The sequence below is a fragment of the Thermobia domestica genome, chromosome 6 (genome assembly GCF_964235325.1).
Source record: "Thermobia domestica chromosome 6, izTheDome1.hap1.1, whole genome shotgun sequence".
Taxonomy (NCBI): domain Eukaryota; kingdom Metazoa; phylum Arthropoda; class Insecta; order Zygentoma; family Lepismatidae; genus Thermobia; species Thermobia domestica.
Genome location: NC_137459.1, coordinates 129,982,910 through 130,005,399, shown reverse-complemented (window position 1 = coordinate 130,005,399; position 22,490 = coordinate 129,982,910). Strand labels below are relative to the sequence as shown.

At 35.5% G+C, this 22,490-nt stretch overlaps 1 protein-coding gene across 4 annotated transcripts in view; it reads right to left on the bottom strand.

The window, feature by feature from the left end:
* The window catches only part of LOC145688204 (uncharacterized), a 272,126-nt gene that overhangs the window by 28,326 nt on the left and 221,310 nt on the right, over positions 1-22,490 (bottom strand). For all 4 annotated transcript variants that reach the window (XM_081762090.1, XM_081762089.1, XM_081762088.1 and 1 more), the window contains 2 exons: positions 17,532-17,604; positions 4,532-4,678 (listed from right to left, as the gene is read on the bottom strand). In XM_081762090.1, coding sequence (XP_081618216.1) covers positions 4,532-4,678; positions 17,532-17,604 — 220 coding nt within the window. The remainder of the gene's footprint in view (positions 1-4,531; positions 4,679-17,531; positions 17,605-22,490) is intronic.

Sequence of the window (22,490 nt, the reverse complement as noted above, 5' to 3'; positions counted from 1 at the left end):
CCCAATACCTTGGCGAGCACGAAGCCCAGACTTAACCCATTGGACATTTTCTCTGTAAAAATGTTGTGTACAGTGAAAAGTTCAGAGACATCAATCATTTACGGGAAAGAATAGTCGCTTCGGTGGGACAGTTACACCTGAAATGTTGGTGCATACGTGGCGAGAAGTGGAATATCATCTCGACGTGTGCAGAACCACAAATGGATCCCACGTTGAAGTCTACCAACATTAAACAAAACTTGAAGGAATTCTCTTTCATGATATGTACTCATTGATGTAAGTTTTCATTCATTTTTCAATTAAATTTATACTTAAAACTAGGGAGTTCTTTTTCAAACACCCTACATATATATATATATATATATATATATATATATATATATATATATATATATATATATAAGTAGATGTTTCACTTTGTTCGAATACAATAAATTATAGGAACAGTTTACTTGATCTGGATTGCTACAAGTGACGTAACTCACCCTGCTGGCAAAACGTTATAAGGATTTTGCTGAAAAGCTCGACAAAGACAAGCAGAGAGAAGGCGATAGAGGAAGCTTTATTTACGCAGCTTTTTGCTCACTCATATCCTCTATTTGATGGATTCGTAATAACTTGCAGTATTTCCATCTCTAACAAGTTCACAACAAACCAAACTATTCGATTGGTTCGTATTTTATTTATTTAATACACTGTTATTTTTCCGAAAGGTGTACGCGCTGTAAATACATTTGTTTCGTTTGTTTAAAATGTTTCATTCTTGCTTTAAAATAAAATAAAATAAAATAAAAAAAAAAAAAAAACTTTTGATATATACTATAGACAGCTATGTAACCATACAATGGAGTACGAGAAGCTCTGCTGTAATAAATAATGGGATTCAATTTTCTTTTTTTTTTCAAGGTTACTTTATTTAAAACATCAAGATAGTTCAAGACAAAAATGAAAAAATGAAAAATGAAATGAAATCTTTCAGTTTTACGTCCCACAGTTATGCCGGTTAGGCTAAAGGAGACGGTGATGATGAGTAATGAATGAAATGGTGGAATGAAGAAAGTGGGAGGAAACGGGAGAACCCCGAGAAAATCCACGCACACGGTGGTTGTCCACCACAAGGTCCACTTGGCGGGGGCTGGGATCGAACCCGGGACCCTAAGCACCAGAGGTGAACGCTCTACCACTGAGCCACCGCGGCCCCGAAGACAAAAATGAAATCTTAAATTTACGCTCAATGAGAGATACTGCATCCAAGTGACGCTTTCACATCAAAAAGCAAGCACTATATCATCAAGTAAAGTGACTCATTCATCAGTACCCAGGCCATGGTACTATAGCTAGAAACGTGGAACTCTGCGTGACAGTGAACTCTTTCGTCACGAAAACAAGGGATAAGAAAGTAGATTTTAAAATAGGATTCTAAGGAAGTATGGTGTAAAGGGATTTTTATTTTTCTTTTTTACGAGAATAGAGAATTTCACGAATCCTTGAGATTAGGGAGATGAACTGTATATAAACTCTTCATTAAAACTACTGAACACTTGTTTCAATGTTACCAAAAGTTTCGCTCTTAAAGGGGCAATTTCAATAATATTAAAATTTTCGACTCTTCATTCTGAAAATGATGGACGGCGGTGACGGTGTATTGAAAATATAAGAATTCACTGAAGTTAAAGATATTAAACTTTGTATGTAAACTCTTTATTAGAGTGAACAGGTGTCGTAACGTATTCGAAAATTCCGCTATTTAAGGGAGGACATTTTTATATTATTCAAATTTTCAATTTTTTTTTAAAATTTTTTATTTATTTATTTATTCATAAAGTGACCAATGTGAGGATTCGTTTAATTTAAAGGCGTGAAACTGGATATACTAACTCTTCATTAACAATGAGGAAAAACGTGTTGCAGCGTTCCGAAATTTTGCTTTTAAGAGAGAAAAATTCTACAATATTCATATTTGCAGTTTCTTATTCATTAAACGTCACTAAGTTTTGTTTTAGAAGGAATGTGTAGTAACTCCTATAATTATATAATGGATCAACAGAAAAGGAGGGATGAGTTAGTTGAATCTGGGCTATTGAATAATGTAAACGCATGAACCCAAGAATGTGCAGGTGTTAAAAAAAAATTGACAAAAGAATGATTTAGAAAATTTTCCAAAAAATTCATACAGAGAAAAAATCCATACATTTCTAATTGATTCAAACACTTCCTCAAACTTGGGAGCAAATCCCTCAAGCTGACAATACCCATTGAGCAAAAACAACTGTCGCCTCTTTGTATGTTTTTCGTACAGTATGAAATTTTACATGTTATTGATAATGACATCTTTCTCACTCTGCAGGCGTTGTTGATTCCAGAATCCAACAAATATAGTGCAAAACCACATAGGATATCTTGGAAAGTACTTTGTATAAACTATAGGTGTCTCCATCATCCACAACAAATGTAATAATAAATATGTCTATGCAAGTCTAATTTCTCTAAGAGCATTATTTCTGGTCAAAAACCTGATCCCAACAAGGTAGGTATGGCAGCACGTCGGTAACAAGTCTTACATATTTTATATTATATATATATATATATATATATATATATATATAAGAGAGAGAGAGAGAGAGAGAGAGAAAGAGAGACACTAACTATTTGAATTCATGTCCTATAGTCCTATAAATATTTTTTTGCGAACGGCTGCATCATTTTTAATTGTCAGAATAATTTTAAAATGTGAATGAACATTTGTTTTGAACTTATGAGATGAATCATCATTAATAAATCAGTACACATGATTATTAATATCACTATTGATGGAAAATAATTAAATACGTACCTACACATGTATAACCATTAATAAATATTGCTATAAGCACGAAGTAGATAATACACTTTCGTATCTGTAGACATATCCTATATTTAAAGATCAAAGGTCCAATGAAATTACTTAAGAAATACACTGGGTATTAACCCAATGTATACGCTGATGTGCAATTTTATCGGCTATTTTCGTGAACTCTCAATCCCTTCCGAAATAAATCTCTTTGAGAATTGTAATACATTACAATAAATGCATGTAAGCTCAAATACGAGCAATTGTATTCCAAAATCCTTTTATCTGTATGATAAGCTACATCCACTTAAAACGGAACAGGAAACTCGGGATAAAATCGGAACCAGTGAGAACCAAAAATCGAAGAGAGTTAGAATTATGCGTACGTCGAAAATGAATTTATCATCGCATCTTTGATCAAGCTGCATTTTGTAGATGATTCAGCGGTATTCCACCCCACAAGCGAAAAGCAGAAGATAATGCGCACAGCTGTAAAATATAATTTTCTACTACATCGATAGTGGAAAACACAGATAAGTTTCTAAGTTTGAGATTGCAAAATAGAAAACAATCAATCAATCAATCATATAACATACTGTCTTAATATTTTCATTTTTAAATGTCTTTAAAACATCGTTCTTAGCAAATTGAAATTTCCTGACGACAGGCTGACTCCTGATTCATAGCTGTTATAAAATTTTGTTTCCGGGATGCATTATCTCACGATTTCCAGACGTAATGTGTGGCAATCAACTTCTCTAGATATTGTCATACAATAACTAAATTTATAGCTAGGGGCTCAAGTTTTTCGCGCTAAAAATTTGGAAATTTCGCGTTTCGTTTTTCATATTTCGCTTTTTGTCGCATTTTTTTAAGTAAAGTTTCGCATTTTGTAGCTTTTGTGGAAAAGATCTTCCCTAACATTTTTAAAATTGTTCCTTTTATTCATAGATCACTACAGAAATAAACCATTAATTTCCTAAAAACACAACACACTGAAGGTTTCACTTGACATTGTAAATTTCTCTTATAAAATTATATATATATACTGTATATATTTAATCAAACTGAAGGAAAATCAGTAAGTAAACTTACTATGAGTAAGAAACTTTTGCTGCCTTCTGAAAACACATAGGTACAGGTTACATTTAAGCATTAAACATAAGCATGTTACAGGTTTCCACATTTTCCTCCTTCATTGTTGTATGTTTGTCACTTGTCACCAGCTCATACTTGGATAAAAACCTCTCACAATTGGCATTGCTTGTTAGAAGCCACACATATGTAAGCACATGTACAACAAACTTCAAACAATCATTACTTCGGAACTCCCCACCAAATTGCGATGGTGATAGCTAACGCGCAACATGTTTTTTTATAGCAGTGTCCGAATCACCCAAAACGCACCGTCCATGCCACGTTCTACCGTTCCGTCAGCCGAAATCTAGCGTTTTTAAGTTAATGAAAAGTATTTTTAAAATTTGTTAGAAATTTCGTGCAAAACTGGCAATTTCGCGTTTTATCACACAAAGGAAACCAATGAAAATACACATAGAACATCATAAAACGTCAAGAAACTGAAAATTACTTAATTCTGACGCATTTCATTTTATCACGCATTATGAAAACCTTGTGAATCTAGTTATAGATTTTGAAATTTATTAACCTTTCAACAACAAAGTGATTATTTCAGATACTTACATTGTCTTTCTTGATTTTCTAATACAGTTGCTGATGGTAGTTCTTTGATTTTCTTTGTTTTAGTCGCAACGTTGTGATCTTTATTTCGTCTTCTGGAACATTCCTTTGAAACAGGGATGGGCAGCTTTGACTTCGTAAGTTTCTTCTCTACGAAAGAAAATATTAGTTACTATTTTGTCCGTAGAATTCGTATAGTGTGCAAACAGTAATTGTGCTACAAATGGCTCGTACATAGTTAAAATCGTTCCATTTATTTTTAGTACATCCATTAATACAAGAAATGTTAACAAGTGTCACATGATGGCAACATTCTCAAGTAGAGATGCAAGGGTTCGGGAAAAAACCGGCTGTTTTGGAAAAAAAAACTCGTTTTTTTCTGCTTCGCTTTCTTGCTTGGGAAATTTTGGGCTTTTTTCAAAATTATGCTTTAAGTTGATAAAGTAGACTTTGTTTCGTTTCTGTATAACACAAAAACTCATTTAATTAGTGGTTGATGCCGATAATAATATAAAACCTCGAAAATAAACCATGATTTTCTAAAAGATATTTCAAACAATTTACATTTTTAACATATTTGCTCTTATATAGAAAAGTAAGCAAGGTTGGCAAGAACCATCGTTGTTTTTGAAAAAGCCAAAAAAAAAAAAAAAAACAACTTTTTTGGAGAGGGGTTAAACCAGCTTTTTTTTAAAACCGGGTTTTTGGTTTTAAGTATTTTTCTGTATGTATTTATATTACATATTGACAGAAAGAAGTTTCCTTCGCCTTGGTGTTATTATACAACAACAAGGTTATGCTGGAAGGGGTAACATAAGCTTCAAGAAATCCGGTCAGGAAATTTCTTAAATTGGGAAAGTCCCGCCTTAGCCATCGGGAAAATTCCGTCATTACTTTAAATGTAAAACAATAACGGAAATCCTGTTATTGCTTTGCATGTAAAATTTAAGGTCAATGTATCATAATCAGTACGCTAAAACTGAGGTATTAAATTTCAAATTTAGTATGTAGATATCATTGAAAGTCCAATCCAAGCTAATATTGGAAGCTACAGTCGATAAATTTTGCCAATTTCTATCAATATATTTAAGCAATCCTGGCTTCTTTATAAAACAACAGGCATTCAGGCAAGCAGAAACATACATTTTGGTTTCGTTTCGTATGTTTAGGCATCCTTACATAATACCGAGGTTATCAAGGAGCAGACTTTCGCTTAAAGTGACATCCGAACCGCTACTTGGTTTGTTCGACCGAGAATTGAACATGACGCGCCTTGATTAAAAGGTGAAAAGGAGATAAAACTAATGCAGATGGTTTGATATTTGGAAACGTCACCATGAAGTTCACACGATTCACATTTTTCGTTCTTTTTATTTATTTATTTATTTATTTATTTTTGTTTGAACCATTTTTTTAAACCAGCTGGTGTAAACCAGCCAATCCTGAAAGTAAGCACTTCTTTTTAAAAAAATACATAAATAACTACCAAAATTATATGTAGTATTTTTACTTCAAAATATTCCATACCTTCTTTTTGAAACAAAATAAAATTAAAATAAAACGTAAGAGAAATACTTTCATTTATATGATACGCTTAAAAGTCGCATATCTAGAGTTTTGTTTTGGGTGGTTCTGTATATTCTTGAAATTCTACAGTCAAGTTTTATATAACCACCATCATGGTTTACCCAGTCCTCAAGATTTCTGAATTTTTAACAAGAGGAATTCAACATATGAATGGTATGAGGCAAGAACATGGTAACCCACAATTTTGCTATTTTAAGAAATTAGAGGTTTTCTGGTGCACAATTTATTTTCGAAGTCGGAAAGATGATTTTTCACGTAAGACTATACATGAAGGATTAAACAAAGCGGTATGCGTTGCTCTCTATCTGGTGCTGCATAACTCAGCATTGTTGGTTACCATGTTCTTACCTCACACCCTTCATATCTTTACGGAATCCCTCCCCCACCCCCAAAAAAACTACGGAATATATTTAAGTTAAGCCAAACACAACTGCATAACACACATGACTGAGTGAATGAAATATCTATTAATTTTGTCTTTACTCACAAATTTAATATCGGTCACTTTCGATGTCTTGTCCCTCCTATGAGTTACATCGTCAAAGTGATATCAGAAAAATCATCTCATGTTCGAACTTCATGTACGTTGAAAATTTGATCGAGATCGGTCCGGTGGTTTAGGGGCTATTAAGTTTATATATATATATATATATATATATATATCCTTCTTACCTCCTTCCCTAAGTTCGTATCGTCAAAGTGAATAGATAAATACCATCCCAGGCCTGAATCTCATCTATGTTGAAAAATTGATCAAGATCGGTCAGGTAGTTCAAGAGTGAAGTCACATAGACAGTCACTTTCATTTTTACTTTTTCCACATATATATATCGGTCTCCCCCGCCCCTAAGTTGCAAAGTCAAAGTTAAATAACAAAAATTATCTCAAGCCCGAACGTCATCTATTTTGAAAATTTGATCAAGATCGGTTGGGTGTTTCAGGAGATATTAAGTTTTATTTATTTTTCTATATCTGTCACCTCCCTTCCCCGCCCCTAAGTTCTACCATCAAAATGATGTGATAAAAACCACCCCAGGTCCGAACTTCATCCATATTGAAAATTTGATTAAGATCGGACCTGTGGTTAAAGCGTGATGAAGTCACAAAGACAGTCACTTTTATTTTTATTCTTTTTATATATATATCTACCCCTCCCCTAGGTTGCACCGTAAAAGTGAAATAATAAAAACATCCCAGGCTCGAACCTTATCCATGCTGAAAGTTTGATCAAGATCGGTCTGATGGTTCAAGAATTAAGTTTGACTTTGCTATATATTGTGGTTATATATTTGTCCCCGCCCTCTGTCCTAAGGTCTACCGTCAAAGTGATATGATAAAAACCACCTCAGGTTCGAACCTCATCTATGTTGAATTTTTTTAAAGATCGGTTGGGTGGTTTAAACGTAATGAAGTCACAATGACATCCCACTTTTATTTTTACTTTCTTTTTTACATATATCTTCCCCCTCCCCTCCGTTACACTGTAAAAGTGAAATGAGGAAAACATTCCAGGTCCGAACCTTATCTATGTTGAAAGTTTGTTCGAGATCGATCGGATGGTTCAAGAGTTATTAAGTTTTATTTATTTTTATAGATTTCTCCCCTCCCCTCCCGTGAATTTTACAGTTAAAGTGATATGATAAAAACCACCTCATGTCTTAACTTCATCTGTGTTGAAAATTTGGTTACAGTCGGTTGGGTGGTTTAAATGTGATGAAGTTACAAAGACAGTCACTTTTATTTTTACTTTTTTTGACATATATATCTCCCCCTCCCCTTCGTTGCACTGTAAAAGTGAAGTGAAGAAAACATCCCAGGCCCGAACCTTATCTATGTTGAAAGTTTGTTCGAGATCGTTCGGGTGGTTGAAAAGTTATTAAGTTTAATTCATTTTCATATATTTCCCCTCCTCCCCTCTCCGTAGATCTACTGTTAGAATAAAATGATTTAAAAACTTCCCAGATTTGACCTTCATATATGTTGAAAATTTGATTGAGATCGATCGGATGGTTCAAAAATAATTAATTCACGAACATAGTCACTTTTATTTTTATATTTATTGATTTTTGTATATCTCCCCTCCAACCCGCCCCCTCCCTACGTTGCTCCGTCAAAATGAAATGACAAAAATCATCGGTCGGATGGTTCAAGAGTTATTAAGTTTTATTTATTTTTTCTATGCCCTCTCCTCCCCCTCCCCTAAGTTCTACCGTCAATGTAAATAGCTAAAAACACTCCCAGGCCAGAACCGCATCTACGTTGAAAATTTGATCGAGATCTCTTGGGCGGTTCAAGAGATTAAGAGTCACAAACATAGTCACTTCCAATTTTATAATATAAACTAAGTTATCTAAACACTAAATCTGCAGTGGTGGATCATCTGTAACTTTTACTTAATCATACAAGTATAACATACCTATAAATTACAGCTACGAAGCCACCACACTATGTCTTCTATAAAATCACATATTACCTTATGTGAAATGATACAGAAAATATATTGGAACCGTTTTATAGATCATAATAAGATCTAAGTTTTTTATTACTGCAATATTTTTAGAATTCTTGATAATTACGAAGTTATTCAGATTTAAAATTAAAAACGAGTGTAAAAAAACTACTTTTTTTCAAGTTTGCTTCAATAAATCTCAAACATGGCACCATATTTATTTATTTATTTATTTATTTATTTATTTATTTATTTATAAAAGGTTTGAGATACAGCACTAGGCCATTTTACACTGAAACATTTTAACAATTATGTAACATAACAATAGAATAACAATTTGAATCTGTCGAATTGTACATTCAACGAAAAGATCAAAATGATGTTAGTAGACAATCCGATGATGCTTTCACAGAACGTGATGCAGTGCGTTGTTTTCCATCATCCAAGTGTGATATTGCAAAATTTTGAAAATCTATCGATCGTGCAATACAGTAAAAACCTAAACCAAACGAACCTTAATCGAAACCAAATTCGATACATTCATGTGAGATTAAAGTGTGATCCCAATGTACAAGATGATGTTAAATACACGAGTAACGGTAATGTAACCGAACCTAATTACAATAGGAATAGAAACTGTGGTAGGACAGGTTACCGTGAATATCGTAGAAACAATAGGTACAGATACGACATCTCGCCACCAGTAAAACGAATGAGAACTGAACCTAATTTTACTGGGAGATAACCGAACCTAACCTTAGTAGTAACGGTAATAGTAATTGTGTAAATCAACCTAATCCTAGTGTAGTACGATTACGTACACCTAAGAAGCATGTCAGCGTTAGATCTAATTTCGTTCGATGGGGACTTCGTAGAAATCTTATAGATGGAGAAAATTCTCAAAGTAAGAAACGAAGAACTGTAGAAGTAAATAACGCACAATACTGTATTTGTTTATGACTTCCAATGCAACTTACATGAATTCGTTGGTCATGTAGCTTAAATTAAAGTTACGGCGTCTGAGGAAACCGTACTCAATTGATTTTTGCATTATTTCACTTGAAATATAATTATGATTTCGTTTGTTATTCGTACTTTTATGATGTTAAGAAGATGTTAATTATTATGTTATGCTCTGATTATTATTATATTTCAATCTTAATATATATCTTGTTTAACTATATCTTATATCCGATCTCACACATCTTTTTCAAAACCTTCTTCATGATGCCTAAGTAAATAATTATGAAATGAAATGAAATTTTGAGTTTTACGTCCCACGGTTATGCCGGTTAGGCTAAAGGAGACGGTGATAATGAGTAATGAATGAAATGGTGGAATGAAGAAAGTGGGAGGAAACGGGAGAACCCCGAGAAAACCCATGCACACGGTGTTTGTCCACCACAAAGTTCACTTGGCGGGAGCAGGGTTTGAACCCGAGACCCCTATCACCAGAGGTGAACGCTCTACCACTGAGCCACCGCGGCCCTAAATAATTATTAAATTGTAACAAGCATTTAATGGACCCCCCCAAAGAAAGGACTTAAAATCAAATAACTTGTAAATCAAATTTCGAATGTGCCTTATCGTCGTTGAAACGTATAAATAAATGAAGACGATGATAAAATTTAAAATAAATATGATAATAATATTGTTATAAAATTAAATATGATATATATATATATATATATATATATATATATATATATATATATATATATATATATATATATATATATATATATATATATATATATATATGAATTGTAATTTTCAAGTATACGAGGTGCATTCGAAAACTCGAAAGATTAACATGTAAAAGTAAACGGTTCAGAATTTTTTTCTTTTTATTGAGTAAATAAATAAAAAGAAAAGTCCTTCGAGCGCCATAATATACAACAGTACGTTGTATATTCGTATAATTTTACTACTTGTAAATCCTTATTTTATTAGGGCGTAAGATATTTTAAAATATGTACTAGGCTGATTATGGAATTCGAAGAAGAAAAAGAAAAAGAAATATATTAATTATAATATCGATATAAAAAGATGTTCATATGTTTTGTATGTTTTAAATAATAAAATTTTGGAATGTCGTTGTCAGAACAACAACAGAAATAAATAAATGGATTTATTCAACGGAGTTGGCATTTTAATGGCTTAATAATATAAAAGAACCGTTTTAGCATCAACATTGAATTTCGTGCATTTGCTCTTAATATTTCCTGAATTTGCCCGGCTGGAGACTTTATCCCCACACCCACCCCTTTGTTCGGCCTACGGCCTCGCACCTCTTAAAACCACAATTCTACCGAATTTCAAGTTCCTTTTCCTATTTTTACTATCTAAAAGATAAGATTGTGTATCCCAAGAGAACGCCTATTTAAATAACATGGGCATTTCTTCATCCCCCTTTGGACCCCTTAAAAATATTTATTTTTGGCAATTTTCCTGTCTGTAGGTTAGTCCCGGAAGGCTACAATCATGCGAAATTTCATCATTCTAATCCTGCCGGAAGTCCCTAAACATTTTGGGGTGTAGAAGATGTTCCATATAAATAACATGGAAAAGATTTTTCAGTTCCCCATAAAACCACTCTACAGTTGGAATTTTTTTTATTTTTTAGCGATTTACTTAGGTAGTGCTAACGAAAACGTACAAGCATACCGAATTTCAAGTTTTTATTCCAATTCTAAGTACCTAAAACATGAGATTATAAGTCCAAAAAACGGCCCATTTAAATAACATGGGGAAATTCTTCATTTCATCTTTAGACTCCTTAAAAATTAAAAATATTCACTTTTGGCCATTTTCCTGTTGGTTACTTCCTGAAAGCTACAATCATGCAAAATTTAATCATTGTAGCTCTACAGGAAGTCCTCAATAATTTATGTCAGCTCATGTAGTTTTATATATAGTTAAGATAGGATTAGGATTACTGTGACAATTTCTTTGTCTACTCTTCCTTTCCCCAAGATGTACTATGATGCTCCATAATGTACCTAGGAATTTTCGCTTGCTTACTGTGGCTTTATTTTAAAAATGATAGTAAATCAGAAAAGAAAATTAAAATTTACCAAATAAAATGTGTTAGAACTTAGGAAGTGTAACAAAATAAGAAATAATTTTCAGGATATCCTTATAGTTGAGAAATAGATCAGCGCAATTTTATTTTCTATTTTCTAAGTTCTAGGAACAGGAGTGGACACAGAACGGGCTCCTGGGGGAGGAGGAAGGTCCTTAGTTTTCTCTCTCACCGGGCTTTATGCAAAGGAAATAGACGAATACTGCTTTCAATTAAGGTACTACCCCACCAACTGTCTTGTATAATCACTGAATACCGGAAGACAATAGAAAATGTCATAGAGTGGTCAGCCTGAACAGAAACTGAACGCACCTGGTCTCACCAAAAAATCGTATTGCACAAAGAGATTTAAATCTCTCTAATAATAATAATTGAGAGAAGAAAAATGTGTTTATCTTGCTGTTTATTGGTAAAATTTGTATCCTTTTTTGTGCTTCATCATAGATCTTACTTATTAAGGCCGTAAGCTACTTTTATCTAACGGATTTTAAACATGTGATTCAGGTTCCTTTCTACAATAAACTTACAATTAGGGGTATAAACACCTTTCAACGTTCGTTATTGTACGGGCCACAGACAAACACATTTCTGGAAGGTTAACAATTACTTGTGACTAATTGAATAATTTTCTTTAGATAGTCATTTTCATTTACGTGAATAACATACTTAAGACCTTTACTCGTACAGCTCACACTTCACCAGATTATCAATTGTTTAAATTACATTGATGGTTTACTCACAAAGAGAACAAGCATGATCTTTTGGCAGATTTTGTTTCTAATAGAAAAATATAATTACTGTTACTTTTATTTTATTTTATTTATTATTTTTTATTTTTATTATTATTTATTTATTTATTTACATCGGCATCAAAACGAAACAAACATCAGCTAGCAATCTTCCTTAACCCATTAGCGCCGTGCGTGATCATATGATCACAGCGGTGAGTTCTTATAAAAAAAAATCTTGTGCAACTTGCTGTCAGTGGTTTCTTTACATTATATGCGTTGCCTACTAGAAGGTTCTGGAAACTATTCAAACAAAACAAGTTCCATATTGCGGCTTCAATACAATCTGGAGGCACAGTTATCGGCAATGCACCAAAAACAGAATAAAAACGGCATTGTCCTCACAGTAGGTTTTAAAAGATATTCTTATATTTTATCCTTTCAAATTATTTTGTGCTTGGTTATATTTTAGAGATGTCAAAGGTTGTAACAGATTATATTTCACTCATCTGAAAATATTTGGGGCATGCTTATTCAAGTTTGTCATCAGCGTGACCGTATGAACACGCAAGGTGTTCAAGCTGATTTTTCTCTCTTACGTATGTACGTAAAAATGTCAATAATACAGTAAACGTTTGGAGATAAATTAATTTAGAAAAGTGTGTACATGCTCTCATTTCACTTGTTTTATTCTTTCCACTTCATTATTATTATTATTATTATTATTATTATTATTATTATTATTATTATTATTATTATTATATCTTTTGCTACTCCGCTTTTTTTCTTTTATTATTGTGTGCGCAAGGAAAGGTGGCTTCTGACAGTTGGGTAGAGCACGTGGAGTACTGGAGGCGCTGTTGCCAGAGGCTCCGCAACAGAGACGGGAGCTCTGGCGACAAACTTAAGACATTTAACAAGTCATCTCAACTACCGGCAACAGCGCGGTCAGTGACCTTCGTAGCCTAGCAACAGCGTGAAAGAATACTGTTGTGATTGGCGAACAATACTGGCTCTCGTTTTGTTTACAGCATGTGCAGCTATCTGTCAGAGACCACCTTTCAGTAACTCGATAATAGAGAGGTCTTTCACTTCAACAAATCCTTGATATTTCGGAATCGAATGACGTGCAAGACATACAAGTCATATATTCTGAACCCCCGAAACCTAACATTTTTTCGAATGAAGATTCAGGAGAAGAGGATTGCAATGAATCAGGAAGAAGATTCAGGAGAATTGACAACCTTACAGGACGCCAATTTACCAATCACGCTTAAGTTGTTTCTAGAGATGATACTCGACTTGGTGAAGATGGTATGACAACAATGTGGTCACAACCGCGCCTACAGTATATGTCACGAGGCTCAGCCTATTTCTAATGCTGAACGATATTCTCAGAGTGAAAAGAAGAAAACACGTGTAACTCGTCTATATTTATTAGCAGAATACTACAAGCACATGGAAGATACTTATCAAATAGACCATAATATCTCATCGCATTGGAATCAGGTCCAAATAGTGGTGGTGGGCACTTTTCTCATGAATGATTGATGTACGGGTGCGAAATACAAGGCTTCTGTTGAGCAAAAACAGGATACACATCTCACACTTATTATTTCGAACATACTTGCAGAAATATAAAGCCATTCCATTAGGTGCAGGACTTCCAGCTATTTCTAAGTTCAGCAATGAACAATGTCGTGCAAGTGGTTACGTTCATATTGGTGGGAGAGACCACTTGGAGGTTCGCTCTAATCGTAAACGTTGTGCATGTACCCTAAGTTCAAGCAGTTCTTACGAAATGTTTCAAATGTAATCAGGGCTTGCACGTACACTGACAGTTTTTTTTTTTTTTAATTCCATGAAGTCCAATTACGCCCGAAGGTGGGACAGAGTGGGGCCCGGGCCCATTTGGCTCATGCAAATATATATGTAATATAGCAAACCACTTATATTAAATACCAGACGTAATATAGCAACCTTCCATGAATTTTTTTCGGGCTCCCTGATAAAGTTTCATTGATAATGGGCTTCATAACCTACAACTCCATAGTCCCACTTCTTATTTTGTCTTCAAGGTTTTAACAGTTTCTAAGACAATAAATGTTTTTTTTTCTCTTTTACATATGTGTGAATAATTTAACAGGGCATTCATATACTCATGCTATCCCAGAGTGCTTACTTAAACGCCTAGCGTGTTCATATGATCACGGGGTACCCCAACGAAACCGCTTACGTCACGAACTCAAAATTTCTCGTGCTAGGTCTTCACACCTAAACAAGCCAAAATTACCAATTTCACCAAAATTGAAAACAAAAAATAACTCTGGCGTTAAAGGGTTAAGTGAACAAAATATGCAAAAATTGAGCTCGCCATTCCAATGTGCTGCATTAACATTAGATGTGTGACTAGGAGCTAAGACAAGGTGTTCTTCCCACTGCTTTACTCCGATGACTTTTTATTTTTCCCGATATTTTTAATGTTTTTTTCTTATGTTTTTATCGTCCGTGAACAAAACTCTATGGGAGAGCAGAAAGCTAGGAAGTACAAAGAACTTTCAGAAATCACAATTACAAATAAGTAAATGATCATCCTCGCTTGTCTAGTGGCGTATACCTTTGATACATGATGTTCTGCTGGAAAGGCATCGAATTAACTACAATAACTCAGATTCCATTTTAAAATGTAGGTCTCGTTCTATATAATCTAGGTATTAAGAGAAGACGTAAATACAAATAAATCCAATCCGATTAAATCAAATTCAATACACATGATCAAATCATTTCTTGACAGATCTCACAAGGAACCCCTTGAGTGCGAGGTCGCAAGTGCAATCTCTAGTAAGGCTCATTTGAAAGTGTAGTGTGAACAATGATGACAGGAAAAATATTAGGTGCTAATAACTCACCATGTGCATCAGGAGGGCGACAGAAAATATGTGTCCAAGAGGTGCAAAGATCAACCTTCTATGGGATGTATTTATGTATTACGCTTCACAAAATGGACATCGTCGACATTCACGAAATGTTCAAAACAAACCATTAACTTGCACCATGAACACCGAATGAAAAATGACGCGCCACAGTGATCACAAATGTTCGCACCATCAAGACTGAAGGCGAACACTCCTTGGGAGTTACAAACTGTTCAGGAAGTTCAGCTAGGTATCCACTTTTAAAGAATGCATATTGAATCATATTGATATAACGGGGAGATGAGAAATGATGGAATGTGATGGTACCCGTTACACCAATATGATTATATATGCATTATTTAAGAGTTGATACCTAGCTAAACGCCCTGAACAGTATGTAACTCCCAAGAAGTTCCCCTTCGATCTTGATGGCACGAACATTTGTGATTACTGTGGTGCGTCATTTTTCATTCGGTGTTCATGGTGCAAGTTACTGGTTTGTTTTGAACACTTCGTGAATGCCGACGATGTCCATTTTGTGAAGTGTAATACATATATTCCATAGAAGATTGATCTCTGCACCTCCCGGACACGTATTTTCTGTCGCCCTTCTGATGCACATGGTGAGTCATTAGCAGCTAATATTTTCCCCTGTCATCATTGTTTGCACTATACTTTCAAATGAGCCTTACTAGAGATTGCCCTTGCGACCTCGCACTCAAGGGGTTCCTTGTCAGATAAACATCGGAGTTGACTCTGAAGTCACGTGAGGACGAAATTTTCTGTGATAGCTGAAAATCTTATTGGTTACATTAACTGTGAAAAAAAAAAAAAAAAAATAGTAATACAACGTACAGTTGTCCACTCATCTTCAAACAGGCACTGACGAACAGTTAATACTTTCATTTCATAACTAGAAAGTCCTAAAAATTTTGAACCTATTGGTCGGACCGGTAGCATGAAATATCCCCTAGTTTATTGTTTTTCAATGAATATCAAGAAATACTATAGTCAGGAGATTTGTCACATTCAAGTTCATGCTGAAGTCAGTTGCACAAACATTTTCCTTATGACCTGAAAATAATGCAACAAAGACCATGTTTTGACTTCCTACACACGGCGTACAACATTCGTAGCACTGACTATGAACGTTTACTTTTGAAGAGTTGGGTGTCACAGTGACATCATTTATTGTAAAGTCTATTACTGCCCTGTTTACTGACCAAGAAAACTTATTTTCGACCACATCTCGAATACAGTTTACTTGGTGTGTTTACATACATTTTTCATAAACATGCTTAAAGAAATCGCCTCCCGACGTTTGGTATGACCCTTTCTCTATCATAGCATATGATAATTTAATTCACTAGCCTATCACTTCGTATGACTTAAGTGCCATACACTCGAGTGCAGAATTTTGACTGAACTATATTCGCAACATAACTATATGTTCGGGGCCAAATAGTTAGACAGAAAATAAATTTTACATCCAAAATGTCCCCGAAATCATTGCACAACAAAGAAGAATCAAGAATCATAATCGCTATTTCGTAATGAGAAATTTTCTTACGATATTTCCCAAGTTTTCAATTCCATTACTAGACTCACGCAATGAGACTTGCAAGACTGTGTTGTTGGTACGTTCGCCCGTCTGTTACTTCACACGACAACTTTTAAACGGATGCGAATTTATTTTATTTCATTTATTTATTTTTATTTATTGCAATACATACAGCTAAAGAGATTCGTTAATGAAGTCAATCAACTAACATCGTAGCAGCTTACGGCGACTTTAACGGTGGGAACTTACTGTCTATCCCTTCTTCTTATCATCATCATCATCATCATCATCATCACCACCACCACCACCACCACCACCAGTATTTAATCACTATTTGCAGGTCACTTGTCGCAACTGAGAAGCTTTCATGCTCCACGGTCCTCGCTAACCTCTTCGCCTTCACGTACGATTTTTTTTTTAATATTCCATACATGTAAGGAAATTTTTGAATTATGTTTTCAGCAATATATAGCTAGAGAGGAATTCGTTAATAGAGTCAATCCGTTAACATATTAACAGATGACGCTACTTTGTGGACGACTATTCTCTCCCAAATATATATTTTGATTGATCCTCTCTACTGTCTTTACCAGAGTTTATTATCTTATAAAATAAAAAAAAATATGTTAATATGTAACACTGATTAAAAGAAAGTAAACACGAAGTTTGGAAACTTACTGATTTTCTCATCAGGCGAAGGCACCCTCGACTCCTTATTGGAATCTCCAATCTCTCTCTCTGCTATCCGTTTCTGAAATAAATTCGAAGAACATAAAACATTTGTTCCAAGCATTTGTTATTCAAAATAAGGACTAAGCACAAGACTATTACTACAAATCGAATTCGTAACTAGAAACAAGATATGTAAATAGGACAATAGCCCTCAGCTGTTCGATATCGCAGCTTACCAATAACTACAGAGTATCAGAAAAATTATGTCCCGTCAGCTTCGGCCGGTACATATTTGTGTAATGAAATGTGGCAGTTGAATGGGGATTGCAAATGAAATTCCACTCTCTAATTTTTTTTTTTCGCGGAATTCGGATAAGCCACATGTCTAAAATCAAACTACGTAGTAATCTGACTACAAACTCTAAAGAAGGAACTTAACATTGAAGAAAACCTCAAAACAGAATTAAAATGAGAGACATTATTTTTGCTTTTATTTCAGACTAGCTGAATATACCCATTCTTCGCATGGGGGCAGTATTTGGAAGTCAACGTCTGTGGAAGTATTACCATTCATTTCGGCGATGGATTTGACACTAATATTGGCCATTTTGGATTATTTTTACATGTCTCGGCATTTCCCATCCACGCTAACTCCCGGCCCGCATACAATGGTAGCTGAATTTGCAAGTCATCACTAATGAAAATGTCACCATTGATCTCAGCGACCGCGAAAACTAAAAATTTGGCACTAATATCGGTCATTTTGGATTACTTTTACATGTCTCGGTATCCGTCCTCCCCCCCCCTGGTGACTCCCGGCCCGAATAGGGTGAATTTGAAAGTTAATGTAATCAGAGTTTCACCATTGATTTCAACGGCCGCGAAAACTATGGATTCGACAGTAATATCGACCATTTTCTACCACTTTTACATGTCCCGGTAAACGCCTCCTGGTTCGAATTAAAAAAAAACAAAAAAAAACGCTTCGTCTTGGCCTGGACCAAGGTACCTGTGGACAAAATGTGGTAACTCTCAGCCCAGACCCCAGGCCGGTCCCGTAAACGCCCCCCCCCCTCCCTCCTGAGACCCCCTGGTTCAAAATTTGAAAAAAAAGAAACGCTTAGTCTTGATCTGGGGCCTGGGCCAAGGTACCCCTGGCCAAAATTTGGTAACTCTCGGTCTACTCGTCTGGTCCCCAGGCCGCACACAGACAGACAAACACACAAAGAAACTCTTTATTTTATTTGTATTAGATTAGATACATACAGATAACTATGATCAGCTTTTTGGGCTCAATTAATTAACGAAAAAAGGGAATTGGTTAATTATTATATTCAGTATATTTTACGGACATTGCTTTTTTATGGACAACAATATGCTAGCTACCACGTAGCAAAATCAATCCTTTCGCGTTTACAGCGCCAGGCTCTTGATAATATTCTAAAATTATTCAGTACATATAATAGACTATTGTTTCATTTCGTGAGAACAGTGGATGTTCCCAGCTCTAGCTAAGAAGCCCACCTGCATACCACGTGAAAACCTTAGCCAATTACAGACGAGTATAGTTCAAAAACTGAGATGGCGAAAACTCTTCAGTCGCAAGACTCGAGGTTGGAGTACCTTGTGTTGCAAAAGCGTCTAAGGGCTGCGTAATTCTAATCGAATGCCAACCTGGGCATAGTTCTCAGTGGACAGTACAATTGTGAAAGTTAAATTAGCTCCAAAGTGCATAAAGCATCAGGCAGCTTGTAAAGTGCTTTTAAGGTTGGTTTAAATGGACAAGTTTTGCCGATAGATGGCACTACAGTTTTCGTATCTCTCCCATGTATTCTTTATCTTACATAAAAATTCACGATTTCTTTTACAAATTTCAACCTACAGACTTCATATTTTTAGAAAAGGAACTTCATAATCTATCGAAGGAAATAATCCGTGCCGATTTTTTATTTAGAATTTTCTTCATTGTTGAAATGGCTTGATTGTTGTAATGCATATCCAAACCTTTAAGAATGAAACTGTTTCAACAATGAAGAAAATTGTAAACAAAAAATCGGCACAGATTGTTCCCTTTAATAGGTTATGAAGTTCCTTCTCTAAAAATTTGAAGTATCTAGGTTGAAATTTATAAAAGAAATTGTAAATTTTCGTGAAAGGTAAAAAATACATGGGAGAGATACGAAGACTGTAGTGACATCTATCGGCAAAACTTGTCCCTTTACACTAACCTTAAATCTAGGGAAAGTTATATCCGAAATCGTGTCTGAAGAAAATTGTTTTTAGCCATCGTCTCTTTTACATGTAAGAGAAACAACTTTTGTTATGCTGCACTGAGTTTTTATTAAGATACTTGGATAGAACATAGCAACAGCCAAAAGCGATTGTTTCGTACCATTACCTTGTGTGTATTTAAATAAAATGATCTTGTTTACCGTAAGTATGAGGGTTGATCCAGAAATAGGGTTCCCAAACAACTCCAGCCGCACGGGAGGGTGCGAAGCGAAATCCGGCAACACCGCTGTTCCCCCACTCTCGATTCCACCCAGCCGCGCTTCGCTGCACCGGTCAGTCTTGGCTGAGCAGCCGTCCGAGATGGAGGTGTCCATTGTTGCTCCCGCCAAGTGCGAGATTCGTTCCGTAATTCGCTTTTTGCACACCAAAGGGACTCCACCCGTGGATATTCATCGTCAGTTGACAGAGGTGTATGGCAATAAGTGTATGTCCGTTCAACACGTCCGAAAGTAGTGCAAGGAGTTTAGTGCCCGTCAGAAGGACGTCCACGATGAAGAACAGAGTTTCGGAGGTGATTGTTGAGATGGTCCAACGCGAAATGCTTCAAAACAGGAGGATCACCGTCCGTGAACTCGTTGCTCGGATTCCTTGGAGTTCTTACGGTACAGTGGAAAGAGCTTTCACTGAAAAATTGGGGTATCAAGTGTTGTGCTCGATGGGTACCGAGTTATATTGACAGCAGAGCACAAGGAGAAACGCCTTGTCTGTGTTCGCCTGTTTCTTCACAACAGTAGGGGAGCATATGTCATCCCGTGGCAGCTTTCGTGAAGATAAGATGAGAGGGTGATTTTTTGATTAGAAGAGCCTTCTGATGAATAATTTCGATAGTGTCACTCACTGGTGCGTGGAGTGTAGACACGATGACGTCACCAAAATGGGCAACTAGCTTCAAGAAACAAGCATTATCTCCGTTGTTTATGGACCGATTTTCTGTTTTCATAGCTCATTTTAAACGAAATTAAATTTACCATAAGAACTGTTATGTAAGTATTTCTTCTAAAACTAAAAGTTTAGAAGTTATTTAATGAATTATTGAAGAATTATTCATGAAATAAACAAAACTAACTCCGAAACCGTTAACTTTAGAGAAAATACTTACATAGCAGTTTTTATGGAAAATTTACTTACCTTTAAAATGAGCTATTAACGAAGAAAATTGGTCAATAAATAACTGAGATATCACATATAATATGTTAATTACATCATCAAAATGGCAGTCACGAATAAAATTTTACTTCTTAACATGTCATCCCGTGGCGGCTTTCGTGAAGATAAGATGGGTGACTTTTTTTATTTTATTTAGAGAAGCCTTCGGGTGAATAATTTGCATGGTGTCACTCACTGGTGCGTGGTGTATAGACATGACGACATCAAATTGGCGGACAAATCGATTCAAGAAACAAGAATTATCTTCGTTGTTATATTATGAGATGTAACAAAAGGAAATCGCAGAAAAATACCTGGGATATGATATGTAATATGTTTGCATGAAGGAATTTCTGTCAATGGTAGTGACAGTGATAGCCATATAAACATAATCTTCGTTGTTTGTCAGCCTAGCCTTTTCCTAATACCTTATTTGCAAGTTAAATAAATTTCCTTGAAGTTATTTTGGAACAAGGTTGTAATATTATTTGTAAAATTAGTTACTGGAACAAACAGTAAAAGCATATATATATATATATATATATATATATACAGGGGTCCGACAAAAAAAATCGAAAACGTTTGCAAAAGTGTGAAAATCATACCTAGTATGGTGTGGGGCCTCCTTTTGCGTCCATAACAGCTTGGATCCGACGTGGAATGGACGTATACAGCTCCTGAATCGTGGTGTGTGGAATTTTGTACCGTTGTTCCTCCAAAACATGCTCCAATTCCTTAAGGGATGCTGGTGGAGGGTAATAAGACCCAACACGCCTTTCTAACTCAGACCACAATGGCTCAATGATGTTCAGATCTGGTGATTGTGGGACCCAGAAGAGGTGTGATAGCTCCTGATCATTCTCCTCAAACCATGATTTCACCGTTTTAGCAGCGTGACAGGGTGCCAAATTATCTTGGTAGATGCCATCATTATCAGGGAACAATATTTGGACCATGGGTAGAACCTGGTCCCCCAAAATGGCCTCATTTACCTTAGCATTCATCATTCCATGCAGGGCTATGATGAGACCTGGAGAAAACCACGATATCACTGCCCATACTGTAACAGAACCACTCTCATGCTTTACAGTTGGGAGCAGACTGTCTGTATCATAGGCCTGCGACGGTGTTCTCCATACGTAAACACAACTGGCTGTTGGAAACAAGGTGAAGGTCCATTCATCGGACCACATTACGTGTTTCCACTGCTCATGAGTCCACGCCTTGTGGTCCTTGTACCACTGGATACGCCTCTTCGCATTTACTGCTGTGATCAGGGGTTTGGCGATAGCGGCCCTGCCATGAATTTTCATTTTATGAAGTTCCCGTCGCACTGTTTTGGATTAAACTGGGTTCTGTAGACCGGAATTGAGTTCAGACGTAATTTTCATTGCAGTGGTCTTCTTTTTAGCTGCTACAATCCGTTTTAGTGCCCTCCGGTCCCTATCTGACAGGATTGTCTTTCGACCACTGTTGTGCTTTGCAGACGTCGTTTGCCCATGAATTGTGTATGCCCTCGTAACATTG